The sequence below is a fragment of the Podarcis erhardii genome (assembly GCF_964252035.2).
Source record: "Podarcis erhardii genome assembly, chromosome: 8".
Taxonomy (NCBI): Eukaryota; Metazoa; Chordata; class Lepidosauria; order Squamata; family Lacertidae; genus Podarcis; species Podarcis erhardii.
In genome coordinates this window covers 57,218,317-57,242,350 of record NC_138499.1, presented here as the reverse complement: position 1 = coordinate 57,242,350, position 24,034 = coordinate 57,218,317, and the positions used below count along the sequence as shown (strand labels likewise).

At 41.5% G+C, this 24,034-nt stretch overlaps 1 protein-coding gene and 1 long non-coding RNA gene across 4 annotated transcripts in view; one reads left to right on the top strand and one right to left on the bottom strand.

Annotated features, from left to right (window-relative positions):
- Positions 1–24,034, top strand: part of MBP (myelin basic protein) — a 97,385-nt gene that overhangs the window by 5,908 nt on the left and 67,443 nt on the right. The window contains exon 2 of one of the 3 annotated variants that reach the window (XM_081873466.1): positions 20,346–20,418. The exons of the other annotated variants lie outside the window; for them this stretch is intronic. Within the exon in view, the coding sequence (XP_081729592.1) occupies positions 20,371–20,418 (48 nt within the window). The 5' untranslated portion in view covers positions 20,346–20,370. The remainder of the gene's footprint in view (positions 1–20,345; positions 20,419–24,034) is intronic. 3 annotated transcript variants of the gene reach the window in all.
- On the bottom strand, positions 13,717–18,084 carry LOC309348287. Its single transcript, XR_014159330.1, has 2 exons — positions 17,864–18,084; positions 13,717–13,869 (listed from the first exon to the last, which is right to left on the bottom strand). It is a non-coding gene; the product is annotated as an uncharacterized lncRNA (long non-coding RNA).

The window sequence follows — 24,034 nt, the reverse complement described above, 5'->3', positions numbered from 1 at the left end:
TTGAATAATCTGTACAGAGAATGCTAACACTGAATAATTGTAGCCTTGAAGGGTTGAGACATGCTTTGTATGTAGAAGTTCCAACTTCAGTCCCTAGCATCTCCAGGTAAGGGTGGAAAACATCTCTCTGCCTGAAACCTTGGACATTTGCTGCCAGTCCGTTTAAACCATATGAAGGTAACCAGCATTAGAAACTCAGATATATAAGCTAATTACCAAATGCCACCTTAAACCAAGGTTACAGTCACCACAACGGAATGTCTAGATGTTCTTTTCTTTGCAATGCAAACATAAAATAAAACAATCCAAGATAAAACAAATGCAAGCTTAAAGGAAAATATTTCAGGTCCTTCTCTACATGACATTTTGCTTTCCCCATATTTATTTACCTCCTTAATTTATATAGCTGTTCCATAGCAGAAATACTCTAAGAAGCCATTGTCGGACTAGGACCTGGAAGATCAGGGTTCAAATCCCCACTCAGTCATGAAACTCACTGGGTGGCCCTGGGCCAGTCACACCTTCTTAACCTACCTCACAGGGTTGTTGTAGGGATTAGCTGAGGAGGAGGGTGAACCATGTGCTCCTTGGAGAAAAGGGTGGGATATAAATATGCTCTTCTGCTTACCTGCTTAAGAAAGCTGGAGAAGCCAGCCAGATGGCGATGTCGGTTGCCAGCCTGGCAATTGGACCCATGACAGTGACAAAACGCTCCTGGCGCCTGGCTAATTTCAAATGCTGTAGGCAACCTGTGACCTATGGGCTGCAAGCGGCTCTTGTGGGGCTTCCCTGTGATCCCCAGCCAATTTATTCCACTGCCGTCTGGGCTGCTGGATTTTGTTGTACAGTTGTGATGGGTGCCATCCTGCCCACGTAATCATGTTCCTCCTCCAGCACACCACACAGCTGTTTGGTGCACTGGGGGGGTTGTGGTTGTAAGGGGGAGAATAGCGCACAGGGAGGCAAAACCTCCAGCTGCTGCATGTGGCCTTCAGGGACCAAAAGGTATCTTCCCCCTGGATTGTAGATATAATACTCAGATATGGTCTGGCTCTCTATAATGTGTCTTCCTTCCTGGTTTAAACATGCAGCATAACTCTTGGGCTAAAGCATTCTTTTGTGTGGTTTGTGGTGATGTGGCTTGACACTCGAAGCAGATTTCATGAGGATTCAATTTCAAGCACTCTCCATGCTATTTGGTGTTCATTTAAAGCAGGTCTCAGGAATAACATCTTCTAAAGTACTTCAGGCTGAAGTCTCTGGGGCCCAGCTGCACACTTTGTTCCTGCTCTCAGCTAGAGTGTAGAGAACGTTTGCTGAAATTACAATTTTGGCTGAGGTGAAGCCCATATTCTCCCCTTCACTTCGCAATTTAAAACTCCAGATGGTGTATCTAGCAGTGGAAGAGAAATCCTTAAGTGGCTACAGGGAATGAGCTAGAATAAGAGTATGACCTGCATTCCCCCTTACAAAGTTGGGGGGGGGGTTCATAAGTGTGTATCATTGGCCCGCTTGATACTGCATCTGGCAGGAAGCCTTGGAGAAGTGCTGTGACTCACAGAACATAATGGACTCATAAAGCCATACTTGCCTTGACTGTAGGATGCCATACCCTCCAACATTCCTCATGAAAATAGTGACATTCCATTCTAAAAGCATGGTGACTGTCATTGCAGGGGTCACTTAGAAGGTGACTGCTCAAGTCCGAATAGAAAGCTAAAATGGCTTCAGGGTGGTGAATCATGATGATTGGCAGCAGTGCATGGTTTTGTTACTGGAGTCATAGCTTCTATGTTCTCAGTTTTAAAAAGAAAATTTCTGCTGGCTGTCTCTAAAAGCACTTGGACGACACTTAGCTAAGTGGTGGAGACATCCCAGAAGAAAATGAGCAGCTATGGCCAGGTATAAGCTGCTTAATCACGGCTCTCTATGATACTCTCCTTGAGGACTCCCTTTCCTCGCACATTACCAGTGTGATATGGCTGCTCCCTTACACCCCAAATTCATGGATACTTCTTTGCACATGATTTGGAATTATTCTAAGCATTCCAGAAAAAAATCATCTGAAAACTAGGAGCTGTCTTGGCATTCTGAACATCAGCCTGAACCAGGTCTAGAGAAGAAATGTTAAGAAACATTAAAAATAAACACCACCCCACAAAAAGCCAAATCCCATATCATGAACCCTACCATAGTATAATCCCTTATCTAAAATACTTCAAGCTGTTATGGGACCAAGCAGCCCCATTCTCCCCATTTCTTGTTCTTTTTCATCTGGCGCTTTCAACATTCCATAGATCCTAAAAGTCACTTGTGTGCCTTTTTAACATTCTGTTTCCTTTTTGTTTACAAACCAATATACTTTAGCTATACCTAGGGAATCTCACAGATCTGAAGAAACCACTACCTTGTTTTTGGAGATTCCATTCCCTTCCAAACTGATATACACCAGACCATCCAAATTCAACATTCAAGGAGATTATGGTGATTAGACCATGAGTGGGCAAGGTATTTTACAGAGTAGCACAACCCAAAGCCACACTTCTGACCCAAATAGCATTCTGCCTAAATTTAGACCAGATGTGTGGGGTAAGGGTGGAAACGGCACAGGTGGAGATGAAAAGGAGAATGGATGAGAGAAAGATGGATAAGGAAGAATAATTGTGAGCAAATGCTGTTGTACCATGGTCTGCATGTATGAGTGTGGATGCTTTGTTTTGGTTCAGAAGAAGGGGCATGTTTGGTCAACTCAAGGATTATGACAGCAGTTAAATTTTAGACATCTTTGCAAAAAGAAAGATGTGGGTAGCATGATGTGAATGCTTGGCAAGAAAAGGCAACTTATTAATACTCTTACAGCTGTTATTTTTCTTATGATGACTTAACTGAACTCATTGTGGCTCAGTTACCAGGAGTCAAGTCAGCTTCCCACATTTCTATCCCTTTGCTTGCTCTCTCAGGCTGGAGCTGACACCAAAATGTAGATGCAAGCAGTTGATCAGTGCCTTTCGGGGGGGGGGGGCTGCCTTAGCAGCACTGGCATATACAGCCATACCTTGGATCCCAAATGCCTTGCAACTCGAATGTTGCAATGCCTTTGGCTCCTGAACGCCTTAGGCTCCTGAACACCGCAAACCTGGAAGTGAGTGTTTCGGTTTGCAAACATTATTTGGAACCCAAACATCTTCCGCTTGAGTGCAGGAAGCTCCTGCAGCCAATTGGAAGCCGTGCCTTGGTTGTTGAATGTTTTCAGAAGTCGAACGGACTTCCGGATGGGATTCTGTTTGACGGCCAAGGTACAACTGTATTTGTTTAATAAAATGATAAGGTGACAAAAGGTAATTCCAGAGATGTGGGAACAAGATGTCCTTGAAAGGATTTAAGTGTTGGGGATAAGTGAAACCCAAAGAAATTGGGAGAGGGCTTCTGGGATGTCACATCACCTTGGTTCCTTGGTTCCAATATTGTCACCTGGCTCATTTTTCAGTTACAGTGTTCTGATTGTTTCATTTAAAGTTGCAGGGACCACATTTGTGTCCCTCCCCTTGTTCTCAGTGCTGCTGAGGGTGACTGACAGCACTGCTACTTTGTCTGGCTTGGCAGTTTAAAGAGTGTCACACTTTGCTCTGTACGTGCGTATTCATATGATAACTGTATTTACAATGGAAAGGCCCTGAGATTATTTTTAAGAAAGAATTATTGTTTATTTATTTCCAAACATACAAATGGTGTGTGTGTGTGTGTGTGTGTGTGTGTGTGTAGCACATGAACCTTTCAGGTTAAAAGATAAGGATGTGCCCTGCCCAACTGTTTATGCTCCATGATTTGATCACTCCATTAATCATGTGGGCGCAGAACACTTGAATGCATGAGTACATGTACATGCATATGTCACAGCTTGCAATATAATTGCCTGGAGGGATGTTCCTGCATGCTTTATTCCTGTGATCACTTGTTGACTTGCATTGGTTCCCTGTCTTGCTTGGGATAGGGGTGAAATAGTTCACTGTGCATATAGTCATAATTTTTTGAGAAACGTTTCTGACAAAGCCTGGCAAAATATATTGTTTCATATCCTGTGATATTATGGTGAACAGAGTGTGCTTTTAAGCATACCATTCCAGCACTATGCTGCCTTAATTTGTTTTCAGTCTTGTAATAAGTACAATGGTATAGATTAAGGTTTTTACAAAAATCAGTAAGGTTAAAGCTTTGGTAAAATGCTTGTGACTTTTGAGTTTGGGCATGTCCTTTCTTTGTGCTTGTTTTTATTAATTTGTTTAGAATTGAGGAGGGGTGATGAATGAGGAAATGGTATTTGGTGCACTAAAATGGTATATTTGGGGTTTGAATCCAGATGATGGCGATAGTAGGGGTTTTCAAATTATGCTCTCCATGCATACATTGGATTGCACCCACTAGTCCAGAACAAGTTGGGGGGGGTGAGGGAGGAGGAGTGGGAAAGCGGCATATGCCACTTAGCAGTATGGTAAATTCCACCCACTATTCCCCACAGAATATTTTCTTTCAGAGAAAATGTACCTCATCATTTATTTTGCTTTGGTTTCTTTGCTTTAGTATGCAAATGAATTTGCGAACCCTTAAGCTGCAGGGTTTCCGTCAAGCCTTGCACATGAAATGGTGAAAGGGAATAAATTCTGCTATACAGGTGTTGGCTATTGAGGTGCTAATCTTCAAGTTCTTCTCAGTGGTAAGCTTCTTTCTTTGTGGGATAATATTCCGGGCCTTCTTGCTTCAGAAGAAATGCCTCAAGAGGAATTTAGAACCGGCTGGAGATGGTTAGTGAATGAGATGTTACATCTTAGTTCTTAAATTTTCTTTCTTTCTATACAAAGTAGTTGCTATTAGCTTGTCAAGAAGCCTGTTAATCCACCTTTGGGAATCCTGGCTAAGTGAATGCCATGCTTTTATCCCATATTGATTTTTTGACATGAGAATGCGGTAAGGAAAATATCCTTGTGTCAGTCAGGACACAAGCCAACCTGTAACCTTGATTTCATGGTACAAAACACTTTTCTTGTGTTGTGGAAGCAATAGTTTTTCAAATTCCTGGTTGAGTTAGAATTTTAGCATATGCCTTCTATTAATAGGAACTTTTTATTTATTAAATTTCTATACCATCCTTCAGCCGAAGATCACAGGGCAATTTATAATATAAAAACACAAAAATAACAGTTTTAAAAGTCCGTAGATGCGCAGCTATGCAAACAGAATTGCCCCTTGTGTAAAATACCAGGTCGCATCACTTTGTAGGCAGTCTGTGGTGCACAGCAAGAAGGGAAAGCATTCAAGGGTTAGAAGGAGTAACTAGAAAGATGCATCTGAAGATCCCAGGGTGGTTAGCAGTATAAAAATACAAAATATTTATAGCTATAGTGTAGAGATTGGTAAAACATGTCCTTTAACTTTACAGCATACATCCACCCATCCTCTAAACCCCTTTCTAGGATACTTATTCTGAGCAGCCAAATTCCCTCCCTCCTCCATTTTGTCCCTCTCAACCAACACCTCAAGATTTCATACTGCCTGTGAGCTCACGAGTGCTTGTTTGAGTTTTTAATCTATAAAAGTTTACACTCGCTTTAACCTCTATTTTGGGGATACCCAGGAAGACACCTGATTATGAGGAAAACACGCCTTTATTTTGTGTGGCCTTCTTTTGATTCCTGACTGGTGGACATGCCAACATCCAAGTTTACTGTGAGAGGGAAGGATGTAGAAATGTCTTACTGTGCTTTTCTAAGAGACGCAGAGTGGCAGATTATTGCAACTTTTATTTATCCATCTAATGGTGAGATTCACGAGGAACCATGGCAGGGGTGCTCTGAAGCTCACAGATCTTCCTCTGGGCAACGTGTGTATGTCACACATTTAAGCAGAAATTGCAAAAGAAGACATGGAAGTCATTCACATCTTCCCCTTTTCCTTGATGATACTCCGTCTCTTGTGGATAATGCATTCTGAAGGAAATTCTGCACCATTTCAAATGCTCAAAGAGGGTTTCTTTCATCCTGTTGTGGAAAAGGTCTTTCGCTGATTGTACTTCAAGTGACAACTTCAAGATTCAAGTGACAACATAATTGACTATTCCTAGCAATATGTTTCCATGACAAATCAGTCAGTAGCTTCAAGTGACAGCAAACAAAATAAGCGTATAGAACAAAGACAGATAAAAAAGGAAGACAGGGCATCTCCCATCCAAGAAGAAGAAAACTACTTAGGCCAACTGCTTTAGAAGATGTATTGACTGTCAGGCCTCAAACAGCTTTCTAGTTCTAAAAGGGAGAAACAACTATTGGGATAACGTTGAGGTTTATCAAAGATTAATCTGTTACCTCTCTCTGCATGTGCTTCCAAAGAAACACAGTTAAAAACAAATAAGGAGCCGAGAGTTCAAAGCCGTATTTTAGTATCATAATGCAGAAGTGTAATATTACTTGTTGCAAATTGTCTTCAAGCCTTTTGTCACTTCACAGATTGCGGTGATTTAGGATTATTGCAAATTTGCTGTAGAAGCACTGTATACGATGCCTAGCAACTTCCACTGTGTGTGTGTGTTTTATAACAAGGTAGAAAAGGATGTGATGCCCCAGTTTCTCAGTAAGTAGTCTGTTCTGCAGGCAATATAAATTGTGACCAAAAAAAAAAAAAAAAAGGAGCTGAAATGCTGCTCTCTCCTGACATTCATTACAGTTATTATTTGGGTCAGGTTCCCCCCTTCTTCGATCTCTTTGTTCTGCAGAGATGGGTTTCAGTGAAAAGGTCAGGCTATATTTAATAAAGATGACATGAAACAGTAGCAGGCGTACTACAGATGTGAGGCTATTGGCAGAATGTACAATAGGCTCCAGTAGTTTTGCGATGTGTTTTGCTCAACATAAGGATTGTATCTACTAGCTCTGTCTTTCCACAGCACCCGGTTCTTTTTTTCTTTGTCATTTTACATTGATCCATTTTCTAAGATGCCTTGTGCTGCACCATGCATAATATTTGCAAAGCTATGAGGTTTTCCACAGCAGTAGCATCTCTCTCTCTTTCTTTCTTTCTTTCTTTCTTTCTTTCTTTCTTTCTTTCTTTCTTTTAAAGCCAACTTCTGCATTCAGGAAATATTATGCTAATGCCACAGGGTAACATGCAGTTCTTTATTTCTACAATTCTGCCGTGTTGAGGTTTCAAAGGATTTGCAATGTTCCAAAAAGGCCTGGTTTGTCTTGAGCAGGGGCAGCAGCGTAGCTAGCTGCTTGGGCACCAGGGGCAGTGCAAATGCCCTTGACACGGGAGCAGGGCAAGCTGAGGCAGAGCACACTGTGCAGAACTTCCATAGTCTGCAAGCCCCATGTTGCCGTTTCGGGCAGCATGGAGCCTGCAGGCATCACTTCTCAGGAGAGACATGTGGATAAGGCACGCTGCAGGCCAGGCCCCACGGTCACCACCCTCAGTGATGACACCCAGGGCGGCCCGCACCCACCATACCCCCCTTCCTATGCCACCGGTCAGGGGCCGCATTGCATCGAGAGCAACCTTTGGGGGAGCCGTATGTCAGGGATGGGCAGAACCAGCGGCAAAAGTACTGGAGCAGTGGTTGTGACTCTTACTTTTCTATAGTAAGCTACATTCCAGACATGCATAAGTCAAAGCTATTCACACACACACATCTATCCGCTACCCAGACAAACAATGGGTGTTATCCTAGTTCGAGGACAGATCCCAGCCAAGCAAAGGCACTCAAAGCTATAGAACAGGGCTTCCATGCATGTTGGCAGTGTGATGTAAGACGCCCCAAATCAGGTGAAAGGCTGTGGCCCCTCCCAACACCAGCATCAACTCTTGGAAAACTAGATAAATAGTGATGTGGGGAAAAGTCATAATTTGGTTCTTCCAGGATGGTTCAAGTTTCTTATGTTTCATAGCAACATGGGCAGGAAAAACTTTGCTGTGGCTCCATGGAGGATGAGACTTTCAGTGGCTGCTTTCATGATATCTCCGCTTACCTTCACTGTTGGAGGCAATATGCCTCTGAATAGCAGTTACTGGGATTCACAAGTGGGTAGAATGGCGCTGAACTTGCATAAACATCTGGTTGGGAACAGGATGCTTGACCAGTTGGGCCCTTGGCTTGACCCAGCAGGATTGTCTTCTGTTCTTGTGATCTGGTAGGGTTCTTCTTATGTTCTCATCAGCAGAAGAATGTAAGGACCTAGCCTAAGGGAATGCCATTAGAAGCAAGAATTTCAGTGAGAATTCACTGTTTGTTTCTGTCATTTGATACAGAGTCCCATTTGGATTGTTGGTGTTTGTTCTCTACTGTCTGACACAATACTTTCTAGGATGCATTTGACTTTTGTGTATGTTCCTTTAGATCTCTGTCCCTCTTTCCCTTGTCAGGCTAGGAATTTTTACCATTTTGCAGCACAATCCTATACATGTATATCCATTAGATTGTAAATCCAGATCAATAAGGCTTATGCCCAGGTGAGTGGGAACAGAATTGCTGTATTTGTGGATATACTTGGGCTCAGAGCATGGGGTGAAGGCACATGATTTAGTGGAACTTACTAAATCTAAGCTGGCCTCGATGTGGTCAGTGTCTTGAGGGAAGACGTGGAAATTCCACATATGCTACCTTGTGCCTAACAGGAGAAGGGGAGGGTAGAAACGAAATAAATTCATGAGACTAATTTCAGTTTGTGATTGTGGTGTACTTGAGCTCCCTCCTCATAAGACTGAGTTATAGTGTAGGTGTTTAATTTAGTCTTTCCATTATAGGCTGGGTTTTGAAATCCATGAATGTGGTGAATGCAGTTTTATCATCCTATCAACACTGCGAAGAGAACATGATCTGAATAGTACATGAGGTTTTATTTTCTCAAATGTGTCGCCAGTGCAAAATTCCTCTCTGAGACAAGATAGAGCTGTTTGTAAATGTCTGTTGTGTTACTACAAATCATATTCTCTCTCTCAGTGTGTGTGTGTTTTCAGAGATATATATTTTTAGTGATGAAGCTGGGAGTATTTTGTTATGTTCTTTGGCTTTGATACACACATACACAATGATAGGGAACCTGTGGCCTTTCAGATATTGTTATATTCCTTCTGCCATCAGTTCCAATCAGCATGTCCAATAATTAGGGGAAATAGGACTTGTAGTCCAACAATATCTGAGGTGGCCAAAGTTTCCCCATCTCAGATTTATGAAATGTTAATCATGTGAGTAGATAAAGGCCATATCAAGGTACAAAGTCTGAGCAGCATTTATCTTTTAATTTGAAAACAGAGCAGAGCACGGGTGTATTTGATATACCTGCACAGTCAGAGCGGTGTTAATATAGTGACTTGTCTAAATTCCAAGCTGATAATTATGTTCTGCCTACTTAAAATGCTTCCTAAAAGAACCAGACGGAAATAATGTATTCATTTCCTGCTCAAGATGAGTAGTGAATCCCAGCAGATTCAAAGGGGCTGTATGATATTAATTGCTAAAAATATCTCTCTAATTGTTCGGGATCTTCAAGTAGGTATGCACAAATTTGGAGCAGAAAATTTGTAAGGCTTTGTTTCTTAGTATCCTGACCCTGATCTGTGGCCTGGGCAGGCTACGGTTCTGTGCTCACTCACCTGAGTTCAAATCCCACAGGCTTCAGAATGTAAGATCCACAAACTGCTGGATCTGTCCAAAAGCCCATCTATTCCAATACCCTTTTCCCACATAGCCAGCCAGATGCCTATGGGATTTGCTTCTGTCCTGAGTAAACAAGCTGAGGACTGCCATGATGGTCAACAAAACTGAGAAAATGGTATAGTACAGTCTCTGGCCTTGAATAATGCCTTCATAATTTAAAGTGATGGCATTGTATTGGAGGGACTTCATATCCCCCAAATGCTTGAGGCCCAGTCCTGGGATGTGCTGAACACAGACTCCTTCATAGAAGAAAGAACTGGCAGCTCAGGCCCTCTGATAATCCATTTTACCAGTGCCTGAGCCCCCACCTTAACCTAGAATAAAGGCCACCCCCCTGAAGAGATGACAGAAAGTTGAAGAAGCGCTGGGCTTCAGGGCAAACCACCACACCTTTAAGAAATCCTCTCCTTATTGAGGATAGCAGTCTTTAGGGGGGTTTTCCTGCTATGTCACACTCAGTATTGCCCTGGACATCACTGGAAGATGTTTGTTTCTTAGGAGCTGTCCACAGTTCTGCAGGCCCTTTGTGTTTTCATTCATTCCCTGTCTTTGTGACCTTTCTTTCTTTCTTTCCGAAAAGCTGCTGCTAGTTTTTTTACTAAGGACTCTCTTGGGCTAGATAACTTTGTTCTTTAGAGGCCCCATCTGTATGATACATTTAAAGCAGTATCATACCATTCCATACAGCCATGGCTTCCTTCTCAGAATTACTATTCCCAGAGTTCACTGGGACAAGGGATTGACTGTTAAAACACTCTGAGCAGTTCTGGGCAGGGAAATAGGAGTCTTCTAATAACTCTCATCACCATTAACAAACTACAGCTCCCAGGATTTGTTGGGGGAAGCAACAACTGTTTAAAGTGGTATGATACTGCTTTAAATGTATAGTGAAGATGGGGCCTGAGTTTCTGTGTGGCTTCAGCTGATTCTTGAAGGAATTGTCTATTTCACCCATAGGAATTATCCAGCCCAAACTACATGCTACACCATTTTATCTTGGGACAGAGACATGTAGAAATATAAGCATCTCATGCTTCAAAATAAATTACGCCCAGGTCAAATTATCTGTTTTATTTTTTGCCTGCAGCCAACTGGGCTTGGCTCACTTGCTTGAGCCAGCTGCAGCTCTTGGCTCACTTGCTTGAGCCAGCTGCAGCTCTTTGCTCAGAAAACTCATTTTACGGTGTATTTGTGGCACATTGTTGTGACCTTTGTATAGGATGATTGAGCAAGCGTGATAGGATTGCCTCTTGCTCACGTTCCTCTCTTACGATTCTAGGGCTTAGATTTCAGTAAGGGAAAAAGAAGATATTTCTAGGAAAGAAGAAAGTACTTCTTCGCACAGTTCACAGGTCAACTATGGAAGCTGTTCCCACAAGAGCTAGTGCTGTTGCACTCATGTCCTGCTTCCATGGTTCCCATAGGCACCTGGTTGGCCACTGTGAAAACAGGATGCTGGACTAATGAGACATTGGCTTGTTCCAGCAGGCCTTGTAATTGGTCAATTGATTGCAATGTGCTTACACCTCTTTTTTTCAGGATCTTATGAACATTCCTTTTATCCTCTCAGCAGCCCTGTGAGGTGGGGTATGCTGAGGAAAAAGTGACCGAGAAACCTGTTTTTAATTAAAAAACCGTATTCACAAAACCGAGCCCAACTCACCCTGAAAAGATAAACAAATCTGCTTCTGAGCCCTTAATCCCACTCACTGTTCCTGAAATAGTCAAGAGGAAAGCTGCACCAGCCTTCGTAAATTACAGAAAGTGGCAAATGGACAGCAGGAGAGGCTGTGGCAGGAAATTGCAGGATCCAGATGGGGAACAATGTGGACTAGTTGTGCCAGCTGGCATACACGGAGTGATCCTCAAGAGCTCTGGCTTAACGTCAGCCTTGACATGTTGTGCTTAAAAAAAACAAAACCAGAATGCATAATCTTCACATGGCTGCTTTTTGTATTCTAGTTACAGATTGCATAAGGTCACACACTCCGCTGAGCACATGTTTTTGTGTCAACACATGCCGTTTGGGTCAGGTGCAGATCTGCTGTCCTCGGGTACAGCAGTATTAGGCATCTTAAAGGCATGTTCCTCAGATTCATGGGGATAATAATGACCTATTTTCTTCAGCTCAATTGCTTGCTTAATTTGTTTTACTCATTTGCAGACTCCCTGCTGCTGAGAATCAAATATTTATCATTTGGTGCCCAGGAGCTGTTTTTAAGAAAATAAGCTTGGGTATAGAACAATGGACTGTTTTGAAATCCTTTTTTAAAATAAAAAATAAAAAATGTCATTTTAATGTTACTTTCTCTCTCTGCTGTCGTCGGCTCAGAGTAATATCCTGGTCCTAAATGTTTATGACACCCTATCTGCCTTTATTGTTTGAACATAAACCCTTGCAACTGGTACCACATTTTGCAATATTTCCCAGTGTAAATTAGTAAATTTGTTGGAATAAATTAATATTTCCCTCCCCTCAAGTAAATTTGAAATTAAATAACAGAATTACAGCAGTCATGCTGAGAAAGCACTTCAGCTCATTCAGAATCCCAGTAATCTTAACTATTCCCATGCATGCTTTCTTGAGAGTCAGGGTGAAACTTCATATTATTCTAAACACAACCCCCGAAATAGTTCCCCTTCCTTATTGGAAAACCCTGTTTCCTGATGCCACAGCGCAGAACTATTCTGTGAAGGCAAACTGATTTTCAAAGGAAAAGCTCAAATGGAAAATGAGCCCTAATGCATGTCTGAAGGAGCTGTCTAGACTCCAACCAGCTATTTTTTAAAGCAAAAATATAAGCTTGCAAAGAAAATTGTGCAAAAAAAAAACATTATAACAACAATTTCTGTCTACAGCTATCGCTGATATCTGGATCCCTGCTGTTCTTGTGAAAGTATTTAATAGAGATAACGTCTTAAAATTATGTACTCTTTCCAAATTATGTGCCCTTTCTCGCTTTTCTAAAAATAACTGTGTACAGAACAGTTTGCCGAGCAGTTTTGTTCAAAATGGGGATGTGGCAATAGTTTTGTGGAATATTTCCCATTCCTGTTTCAAAATCAGTATTCATACAAATGTGCACTTGGAAGAAATGCATCCATTTTATTGTTCATAATCTTCCCTGTCACTACAAACCTAACAAGAAATCAAGATGACACACACACACACGGAAAGGAAAGGATCTGAAGGCTACTTAATTGATTTTGGTTTCCCAGTTTTATAGCTGCTCCCTGAATCTGGAGATTCATTGATGCTTTATAACAGCAGTAACAGCAGCTGGAAAAGTGATCTTGCACAGGCCAGTTCTAGATTAAAAAATGATCCAATCTCTTACTCTTTATGTGTCCTTGCATTACAGTTCCTTGCAGGTGTAAAAGCTCTGCTGTCTATATGGATCTTCTCTGCTACAGAGAAGAGCTTTAAAAATTATGGAGCTGTAAGCTTGACTGAAGTGAATGAGGACACTCTCTTAAGAGACCTCTCCAACCCTATGTGCCTAAGCTGCTGTTTCACCATAAACTTCAATATACTCTATATATATATGGAGCTGTACACTGGGGCTGTAATGGTTACTTAATAATTTGAAGACTGCATCCTTCCATGCTTCTATCAGTTGAGATGCAACCTGTGTGCCAAGCCCCGACACCTGTTCCCACTGACTGTCCTTCAAAATAGAACTCTTCCCCATTCTCACATGTCTTTTATCAGGGATGTTATAGCAGCAGATTTCCTGCAATGGATTGGGATTCAGCTCAATAACTATTGAAGCCCCTTCCAGCTGTAGCCTTCTGTCTTTCAGCAGCATTTAAGGCCTCTTTATTTGGACAGGCTCTCTAGAGCCAAAACTAAATCCATTAAGTGTCAGCAGACTTTATATATTAGACACCTATCTTTGTCATTTGATCATTACCAGACTTCAGTCCTTTTGACAGCACAGGCTAAAAATTTGCAGCTACATAACAACAACAAAATATGTTTTCAGCTTCACTTAATTAATACAGGAGACTCTTCACACTTTTCCTCAGAGGCTTTATATATTCATAGTTTAAATGCACATTTGAGAAAGATCTACATTTTGTAATTCAAAGGCTTCCATCAAAACATCTTGTTCCACATGATTTTAGCATCAGGCAGATGGAATGAAGTGGTTTGTCTGAATCACACTCTGAAAAAGGAAGTGCACCAAGGAGGTGTGACTTTGCATAGACACCAAGCAATTAAATGTTTTCATGCAATGCGGCAAACAGGAACTCGTGTGGTTAGTTCTACTGACACTTCTTTTTTTTTTTTTTTGTAAAAGCCAATTAAAAAATACCATTCCATGTAATTATTATTCCATGAGAAATATCATACGCTGCCATGTAATAGCACTATGAGAAAACAACTTTAAAAAACATTTTAATTGCCTACCAGCTCATAGATGAGTAACTAATAAAGATAGACTTGGCTAATTGATGAATGGACAGTGTTTATAACAAGTAATCAAAGACTGGATATTTTCCAAGACAAGAATGAAAAAAATTCAATAATGAAAGCATCTTTGCATCCCCAGATATGGGGATGGTTCTAGGCTGGAATTGCATTGTACTGTGCTAATCCTATACTTGTCTGCTGAGACTTTGATTTCCATTGAATCCAGTGAGACTTACTTCCAGCTAAGGGTGCATAGAATTGCAGCCTTAGTCATAAAGAGCAAACTAAGCACTTAAGAAAGTGCTTCAGGATCAAACACACACAGGGCTGTCTTAAGCATATGCGGTGCTGGGGTACAAAGATCCCCACCCCCAGATTGTCCTGTCCCAGGCACACAGGAGGGCAGAGCCTGCTGGCCACCTCAGCGTCTCGCTGGCTCAGTGGCCCCCGAAGTCACAGCGCAGATCTGCCTGCAGCAGAAGAGCCCACCGCGGCGCTCCAACCAATGGGTGGGCTCTTCCCCAGACTCAACACTCGGGCCCCGGGCACTCGGCCTGGTGCCCCTAAGAGCCCAGTGCCTGGGTGCCCCGCACCCCTAGCGCATATGGGTAAGATGGCCCTGCATACACAAAAAACATTTATTTATTTTTTAATTTGTTAGTCATTTTATCATGCCTAGGGCAACCCAAAGCAACTTGCATCAAGCAGATTAAAAACAACAATAACCTCACATAGAAACATTTAAACCAAGAGGAAATGCATTAAAAATGCCCCACCCGCATATAATCTCTGAGCCTGAATGTAGCATATAGCCATCATGACTAGCAGCCATCAATGGTCTTATCATCCACATTTTTTTTCTAACAACCATTTAATATTAGGTGGCTGTGGCCACACCCTACGGCGGCGAATTCTGTTAACTAAGCACTGCACAAAGAAGGACTTCCTTTTGTACATCAAAAATCTCAATGAATTTCAAGTTTCATAGATCTTCTGAACAACAAAAATAATTGGATACAGTGAGAAGAGAAACTATATCAGTTCTTCAGATTAAACATTAGGATTGTGAAGGATGGCTTCAGAAATACTTCTTTTAATTAGTGCCGTGTTAAATTAGCAAGTACTTGGCAACATTTAGGCCCAAATTGGGTTACAGTAGTGTAGTCTTAGTGGGATTTTACATCTGGTGTAAAAGCTCTAGATCCTGCTTTGTGGAGCATATTGCTCCACTTTTGGGTAATCTGTGTTGGCTTCCATTTCATTACTGGATGGTCTATAAATCACTAAGGTTTACTCTGCCTTTGCAGTGCAACTTAGTTAAATCTCTCCATTAAAAAAAAATATGTTGGGAAGGTTTCTGTATCATAATTTTGTTCTGTTTACAGTGGGTGGGCATCACTGTACTAATTAGTATTTTGTTTGAAAGTACAGTATCCTTTAATTTTGTAAATTTAGTGCTATTTATTAAATAATTGTGTTTATACCTGGGCTTTCCTTCAAAGTGGCATACATGGGGTTGTCCAGTCGATCCTTGCAATAATTCTGCAATATAAGAATAGACTGGGGGAACCTGTCTAAGTCTATTCCATTTGCTTCATGGCTGAATGGGGCTTTGAAATCAAATGTTCCTTGTTGAAATCTAGCTCTTATAAACTCTGACTCCCAAATCCTAGGGAGCTGAAGGGTGACAATTTATGTAGCAATCCTATGCATGTTTACTTAGAGGAAAGTTCCACTGAGTTCAGTTGGGCTTCTTCCCAGGCAGTGGCAGAGCTTCATGCTCTGGCACCGGGGGACAGACAGCAGGTGGGGGCGGAGCTGGCGTGCTTCCTGCAGGGGCATGGCTGCCAGTGCGGGTGAGGGAGCAGTTGCGATGGCACCCTGCTGCGATCGCACTGCCGGGGGCGGCACGCTCCCCCCCCACTCCTCTTCCTCTACCAGTGTTCCCAGGTAAGCAGAGTACATTACAGTCATACCTCATGTAGCGTTCACTTCAGGTTACGTATTTTCGTGTTGCATCCCGCAGCAACCTGGAAGTACTGGAATGGGTTACTTCTGGGTTTCGCCGTTCGTGCATGTACAGAAGCGATAAATTGTGCAACGTGCATGCACAGATGCAGCACTTTGGCTTGCATCAGTTCCATGTTACGGATGGGCCTCTGGAACAGATCCCGTCCATAACACAAGGTTCCACTGTATTGGCTTCATAACAACCCTGGGTGGAGCCATCAATTTTTAACAAGCTAGTATGATAGCTTAGACTGAAGGACGGTGACTTTCCAGTTAGCACATGCTAAAGGAAAGAATGGTCATGCTGTAATAGGAATATATAACTTTCTCAGTTTTGCTCTGTAATTTGTTCTGTAGATATTTTCAAAACTGTCTGGGAAACATGAGAGATGCTTCTCTAAAAGTATCATGCAATCATATGAATTATTTGAATTATTTGTGGTTTGGAAAGTGTTAGTAAAGACATCCATTTGAAGTGACAGCTGGAACATCTGCAAAGTGTGTGGAGAACAACCTGATTATATTTGTTGGATTAACAACAACAAAAAACCATAAATGCTAATGATATATGTTCGCTAATTCAATGCTGCATGCTCATGCTGCAATAAAACAGTAAGTACGTTTCATTTTTTCGTAATGGATTTCAGCATGGGCCTGCTTTGAAGGGCACACTGAAATAATTTGATTTTTAGAGCTTCATAAAACTCTTTTCTCTGGTTGACAGATGTATATTTATCACATGGTGGCTACAACACCAAGTGGTGCCTTGCATGTCCATGTGTGAGTGGGCATTCAAAATCAAAAACCATCAATCAAACTTTCATATCGACTCATGTCACCTCAATCGCAGTCCTTTTCAGCGGAGTCATCTCACAGTCAGCTATGAGGCCTCAAAAGTGGCAAATTCATCTGATGTGAGGAGCATGCAGATGTTTGAACCAACCTTTAGAGTTGTTGTCATCTGCAACAGAGTAACTCAGCTACTCCTTAGGAATATGAAATATATTGCATACTTAAGCTAATGTTGCTTGTTATTATCTATGTGGTGGGTGCATTGTTTTTTCTCTCTCATAAATGTTATGTTAGATGACATATTGATGTATTATTTGACACATACTCCTATCCCCCTTCCCTTATGGTATTATGTACAGTGGTACTTTGGTTCTCAAACTTAATCCGTTCCTGAAGTCCTTTCCAAAACCAAAGCGTTCCAAAACCAAGGTGTGCTTTCCCATAGAAAGTAATACAAAGCGGATTAATCCGTTCCAGGATTAAAACAACCCCTAAAACAGCAATTTAACATGAATTTCACTGTCTAACGAGACCATTGAAAATGAAAGCAATAAACAATGTACTGCAGTCATACAGTCAATCAATCAATAGCTGAACTGGGTTCCACACAGTCACAAAAACAAAACAAAAAGAGCTGCAAAAACAAAAACGCAAAATAAATAGCAAAAACAGACCGACCTCAGTGTAACACTCAAAATGGATGTGTGGCACTCAAATCAGAAGCATAAGACTCAAAATGGAGCACGTTCGGCTTCCAATAAAAGTTTGCAAACCGGAACACTTACTTCCCGGTTTACAGTGTTTGGGTTCCAAGTTGTTTGAGTACCAAGGCATTTGAGAACCAAGGTACTACTATATATCACACACACACACAAACACGCAACCACATACACATATGGTGACATATTGTCAGGTGACAAGTGATTAATAAGTTTAATAAATACTTTTTGGGAAAGATGTTTCTTTCATGCTAGCTTCATGGTAGGGTCTGCCACCGTTCCTGTGGCTACGGCTGTCTTGTGCATTGAACTGAGCACGTCCAGGCTGGTCAAACTGGTTTCAAACAGGCCAAGCGGGAACATACTTCAGAAATATCTTTCTCCTCTCTTCTGTTTATACCTGTGTACAGCAACACTCATTCTTCTTCTGTAAACTGTCAGGAAAAACAGGCATATGTTGTTGTTGTTGTTTAGTCGATTAGTCGTGTCCAACTCTTTGTGACCCCATGGACCAGAGCATGCCAGCATATGTACAGCATATGTACATATGTACAGCATGTGTACAGCAGGGCAAATGAGTGACACCACTAAAAAAATTATTTCCTTTGGTGTCGCATCTGGCCCCCTCAATTATTTGGAGAAGTGAGCAGCTCTGCAGTTAATGTCATAAAGTGGAATATAGTGGTACCTCAGGTTCCATACGCTTCAGGTTACAGACTCCGCTAACCCAGAAATATTACCTCGGGTTAAGAACTTTGCTTCAGGATGAGAACAGAAATCATGCTCTAGTGGTGCGGCGGCAGCAGGAGGCCCCATTAGCTAAAGTGGTGCTTCAGGTTAAGAACAGTTTCAGGTTAAGAACGGACCTCAAGAACGAATTAAGTACTTAACCCGAGGTACCACTGTACATTTATTAGGAATAGCCAGCCACAATGGCCAACCAATGTTCAGAAATGATGAGTGTTTGCAGTCCTACAGAATCTAAAGTGCACTGTCAGGTACCTCTGATTTACATGATCTCAGTAACCATTAATCCAGAGGCAGTATTAAGGAAGGCCAATATAATTATTCTCATTATTCTCATATAAATCGATGTGGGTTTATATTATTTTTAATTGCATTTACATCCTACTTTTTTCTCCAAGGAGCCCGGTGGTGTAAGCTCAAAGTGGTTCTCCCCTTCCTCATTTAATCCCTACAAGCAACCCTATGAGGTGGGTTAGGCTGAGAGGCAATGACTGGCCCATGGTCACCCAGTAAGATTCATGACTGAGGCGGGAATTGGACCCTGGTCTCCCAGGTCCTGGTATGACACTCTAACCACTACACCACACTGGTTCAGGTAGTTTAGCTTGTTGAAGGCCAACTGGTTACCTGAGATGTGAACCAGAATCTTCTGGGCTCACACAGTTGACTACTAAGCTGTAGCAAAACCTAAATGCTGTTGCTCAAATTGCACAAATTGGTGGTGGTGGGGAATCTCTTCTAGAAGTTGGCAGACAATATGAAATAAGGATCAATAAAGAGCAGTTAACTCCCACTCTTATAGCATACAGAAGTGCTATTAAAATATCACTAATCTGAAAGAAGTTGGCAGTACAAGAATCATGTCAATTTTACTCGTGATTTCAATGGATTCTCCCACTGAAAGAACAAACATTGGGTTCTGCTTGCCTTGTGTTTGCAGCCTGTTTTGTTCTCCCTGTCTTTCCAAGTGGCATACCTTTCTATCCCTGCTTCCCTCTCACCCACTCGGAAAGACGTGCCAACTGACTTTTTTCTCTGGATTCTCTCTAGTTTCTGTTCCACTTCAGAGAATCAGCATTCTTTTTTGGTCACTGTGGGGAGCAGAGCCTTTAAAAATCTTCCTGGAAGTAGTTAAATGTCAGCAGAGCCTGCACGATTCTTCGTGCACAGCCAACTTGCTTTCAAGGTATTGATGTTTTAATAGTGTTTCTGTATACTATAAAGAATGGGAGTTAGCTGCCGTTGATTGATCTTTATTTCTTTTTGTCTGCCAACACCCAGAAGTGGTTTGTGGCTTATTACTGGGTAAATTATATTAATCAACCACACCAGCATTTAGCAGGCAGATTCTGAGGATGACTTGAATTTGGAGAATTCACTAATGCTTCCGGGTAATTTGTAGCTTGATAGCGTGCACAGACTTAATATTTGATGTACAACAATTCACTCCTACAGCTGTTTAGGATCAGGCTTCCGAGTGAGTCAGTGTGCCAACAGCTTAAAACAGTCTATAACTTTCTATGCATTGGGCTAAACCTGCCACACAGTGAACCCTGTAGTCCGGATATTGCCCCTACCATGCCTGATCATTTGTCATGCTGGCTGAGGCTGATGGGAGTATGATTCCAACATCATTCTGCAGAAACACAGGTTGCATCACCAAAAAAAGGAGGACATGGATATCCACAAAACTGGCATAAACAAATTGTAGGCTCAGCCCCTCTGGTCAGTAGAGCAGAAGTAGTCAATGTGGTGCTTTGCATATGTTGTTGGACTGCAACTCCCATCATCCCTGACGTTTGGCCATGCTGGTTCTGACTAATGGGCATTGGAGTTCAGCAACATCTGGAGGGCACTACATCAGGTACCCCTTCCTTAGTGTACGTAGAGTTAAAGAGACTATAGTTGACTGGCTGATTTTGGAATAACGTAACTTTTTTTCCACTGTTTTTGTCTATAGTTCTGGAAGAAATTTGAGGAGCACCATGGGGAACCATGTTGGAAAACGGGAACAGAGTACTGAGAAGCCAAAGGTAAGAGAGAGTCTGATTTCAAGCATAGTGCTAACTGGATAACAAATTGAAATAATTTAGAGATAATTTCTTACATTTCCCGGAAGTTTTTATTGCTACTCAAGTTCATGGTTGATGAAAATTTTGGTAGGTACAATTTTGTCCCCATCATTTCAGGGCAGCAGCAGGATTTGGCTGTGTCTCATATAACAGCTATAAACTCAGAGTGTTCTTTGGATCAGTGTTTAGGAACGGTGCTCAATATAAAGTATGTTTTTGTTTTTTAATTTGACCTATAAGCTGCATGATTTTATTTCTCATATATAAGAAGATCTCCCCACATGGTTCATCCACTGAGGATTCAAAACTGAGTTTTTAATTTTTGTTGTCTTTGCTCTTTTCCCAATAGAAGCCAACATAGATAGACACACACACACACCCTCAAAGCACATATATTCTTTTGGGAAACTTGGAAGAGTCTCCTATTTATCCCTGCTAAGGAAAACAGCAAAAGGCGTGGAGGGAGGAATTAATGGCATATTTGATTTGGAGCTTTACAAAAGTCCTTGGATAATTTTGCTGCTGAAGAAGGGGAGGTTCTGTGTGGTGATTAGATGCTGCTGGCTGTACCATTGATATTTAGGTTTACAAATAAAGTGATTCAGATGTGCTGGTTTCATTTTAACTGTTTCATTTCTCTCTTGCCATTTCCCTTGAAATATGAGCCAGTGACTGGTTTTGCTAGTGTTTCAACATATCCTAAAACACATCTTAAGCAGCATGTATTGGTTTTTGTGTTTTTCCAGAGTCAATTTTCAGAACCAAGTAATACTTTATTGGGAAGGAAATACCCAGAGTAGAGTGCTGAACATGTAGATGAGGCACAGAATTAATTCCTTCTAACATATAACGTGATTTCATTCAATTAACGTTACCGTTCTGTGAACCTTTTCCTGGCATACCTACTATGCTTTTTTACTATGTTTTTATATGTACAGTACCGTAAGCTGCCCAGAGTGGTTGGGGAAACCCAGCCAGATAGGTGGGGTGGTAATAATAATAATAATAATAATAATAATAATAATAATAATAATACTTTGACATAAGATTTCTCCTTCTTTTTAGCTGCATGTGGCAGTCAGGACAACTTTCCAGTGAGATTTCACAAACAACCCCATCTACCTTAGCTGCAGCTGCAGAAACCTGTCTGTCTGACTGTCTGTCTTTCACTCTGTGTTTTTAGTTACTATCTGTTGTCTTTGGTGCAATCACATTGTCACTTCACTCAAAAGGGTTCTGGCAGGTTCTTAGCAATAAGTGCTGAGCATCCACCTTCAGCCACCATATGTGAGAAAGAAGGAAAATCATCCTGACCTGCAAAGGGGGAGGGGAGTTGGATATGAAATTGTTACAGCTGTATGATTTGAAATACTCATATTATTACTTGGGCAGGTGGTTTAGTGAAGTTAAGGTGCACTTAGGTGACTTCAGCCCAAAGACCCTTAAACTAATTGCATATGGCCTGCAGTATTTTCCAGCTCTCTGGACACTGTGGGCCCACTCCTGCTCTATGGACCACCTCTCTGGGAATTGCTTCTTCTTCCATTTTGTGTACGTGAGAGAAGGAAGGGAGGTATGGGGTGGCACAGAAAGAGAGAGAGCTATGCAATTTCACAACCATGCAGCCTCAGCCAACACCCTCCCCTTCGACTTTACCTGTGGGTCAACAGCTCTTCAAAGGAAAACAATTCCCTTGTACTATACAGTATAGGCATTATGTAGCCAGTGTGGGTGTTTTGAATAAAACCTGTGCGCTGAACACCTTCCCTTAATTAGCCAGCTCTGCCAACAAAAGAAGCAATGGACAAACTGAACTGTAGCTTCCTTTAAAATAACCCAGCTGCATTTATGATTCCCTTCTTGTGTCATCAACCTGCTTCTTTTCAGAACTTTCTTTACATGAACTCTTGAAACAGGCTTAGAAAGTCTATTAAAACCACAAAGAGCAGGGGTACAATTACCTTAAAGAGGGGAAATATTGACAAATAAATTTTGCCCCCTTTCTCTTTGCTTTTTGCAAAGCGCTCTTCAAATTGTCTTGTTTCTGAAGTACAAATGTTTAAGATACAGTGTGTTTTGTTCTTGTTGACTTCCCATCAGGCAGCATTCGATCACTGTACTTAAAATAATTAAGGCAGGAGCTGAAAGAGATGTTTTTGCAAGGCAGGAAGTGGCAGTGTTCTTGTGGCTTTGGTCTTCAGGGTGGAAGAGGTAATGGGGAGAGCGGAAGCTTTGTTTTCCCACATTCAGCAGACTTCAGTTTGTATCCAGGCTGATTATACTGTAAATTTAAAAAATGGCATGAACTGCCCTGCAGAAACCAAAGCATGGCTTATCGATAACCTTCTTTTTCTTCAAATTATATTCCTCCTCCCCCCCCCCCGCCCCTGCCATTTCTGTCTGAAGGTAATTACCCCCACTATGTGCTTTTAAGCTTGTGCATAAAAGATCGAGAGTTAGGGGCGGGCTGGGAGGTGAGCATTTTTTCTGGTGATAGTGAGTTGTTCAGGGTCGTTAAAACAAACAAAAAAAGGATTGTGAAGAACTTCAAAAGGACCATTCACTGAGTGAATGAGCGGAAAAATGGCAAATACGATTCTATGTGAAATAAAATGGCTGATATCCTAATGCCATGACACAAATCTATGGTGCAACTGCATGTTTATTTTTAATCCTGTGAACCACCCTGAGACCTGTGGGTATAGGGCAGTATACTACTACTACTACTAATAATAATGGTGATGATGTGTACGTTTCTGGTTTTTCCACATAAAAAGGGGGATATTATGGAGTTGGAAAAGGTTCAAAAAAAGGGCAGCCAAACTGATTGAGGGGAAGGAGCAACTCCCTTATGAGGAAAAGTTGTGTTATTTGGCACTTTTTAGATTAGAGAAATAATAGTAATAATAGTAATAATAGTAATAATAGTAGTAGTAGTAATAATAATAATAATAATAATAATAATAATAATAATAATAATAATTTATTTATACCACGCCCATCTGGCTGGGTTTTCCCAGCCACTCTGGGCGGCTTCCAACAAAATATTAAAATACAATAGTCCGTCAAACATTAAAAGCTTCCCTAAACAGTAAGAAAAGTAAGAAGTGACATTATAGAAGTTTATAAAAGGATGCCTGGATAGAGACAAGTTTCTCTCCCTCTCCCTTAAGACTAGAACTTATGGACTTCCAATGAAGCTGAATGCTGGAGGATCTGAAAGGACTTCTTCATGCAGCACCTAGCTAAACGATAAAATGCGCTCACAAATGAGACAGTGGTGGCCGCCAACCTGGATGGCTTCAAAAGAAAATTAGACAAATTCGTAGATATAATGGCTACCAGTGGCTACTAGCCATGATGCCTATGTTCCACTGTCTGAGGCAGTATGCCTCTGAATGCTAGTGGCTTGGAAAGGCAGGTGGTCAGGGTGCTGTTTCTCTTAGGTCCTGGCTTGAGGGGTTCCCACAGGCATCTGGTTTGCCACTGTGAGAACAGGATGTTGGAGAAGATGGGTCATTGGTGTGATCCAGCAGGATCTTCCTATGCCGCCATGTTTGTAAAGAAATAAAAAATA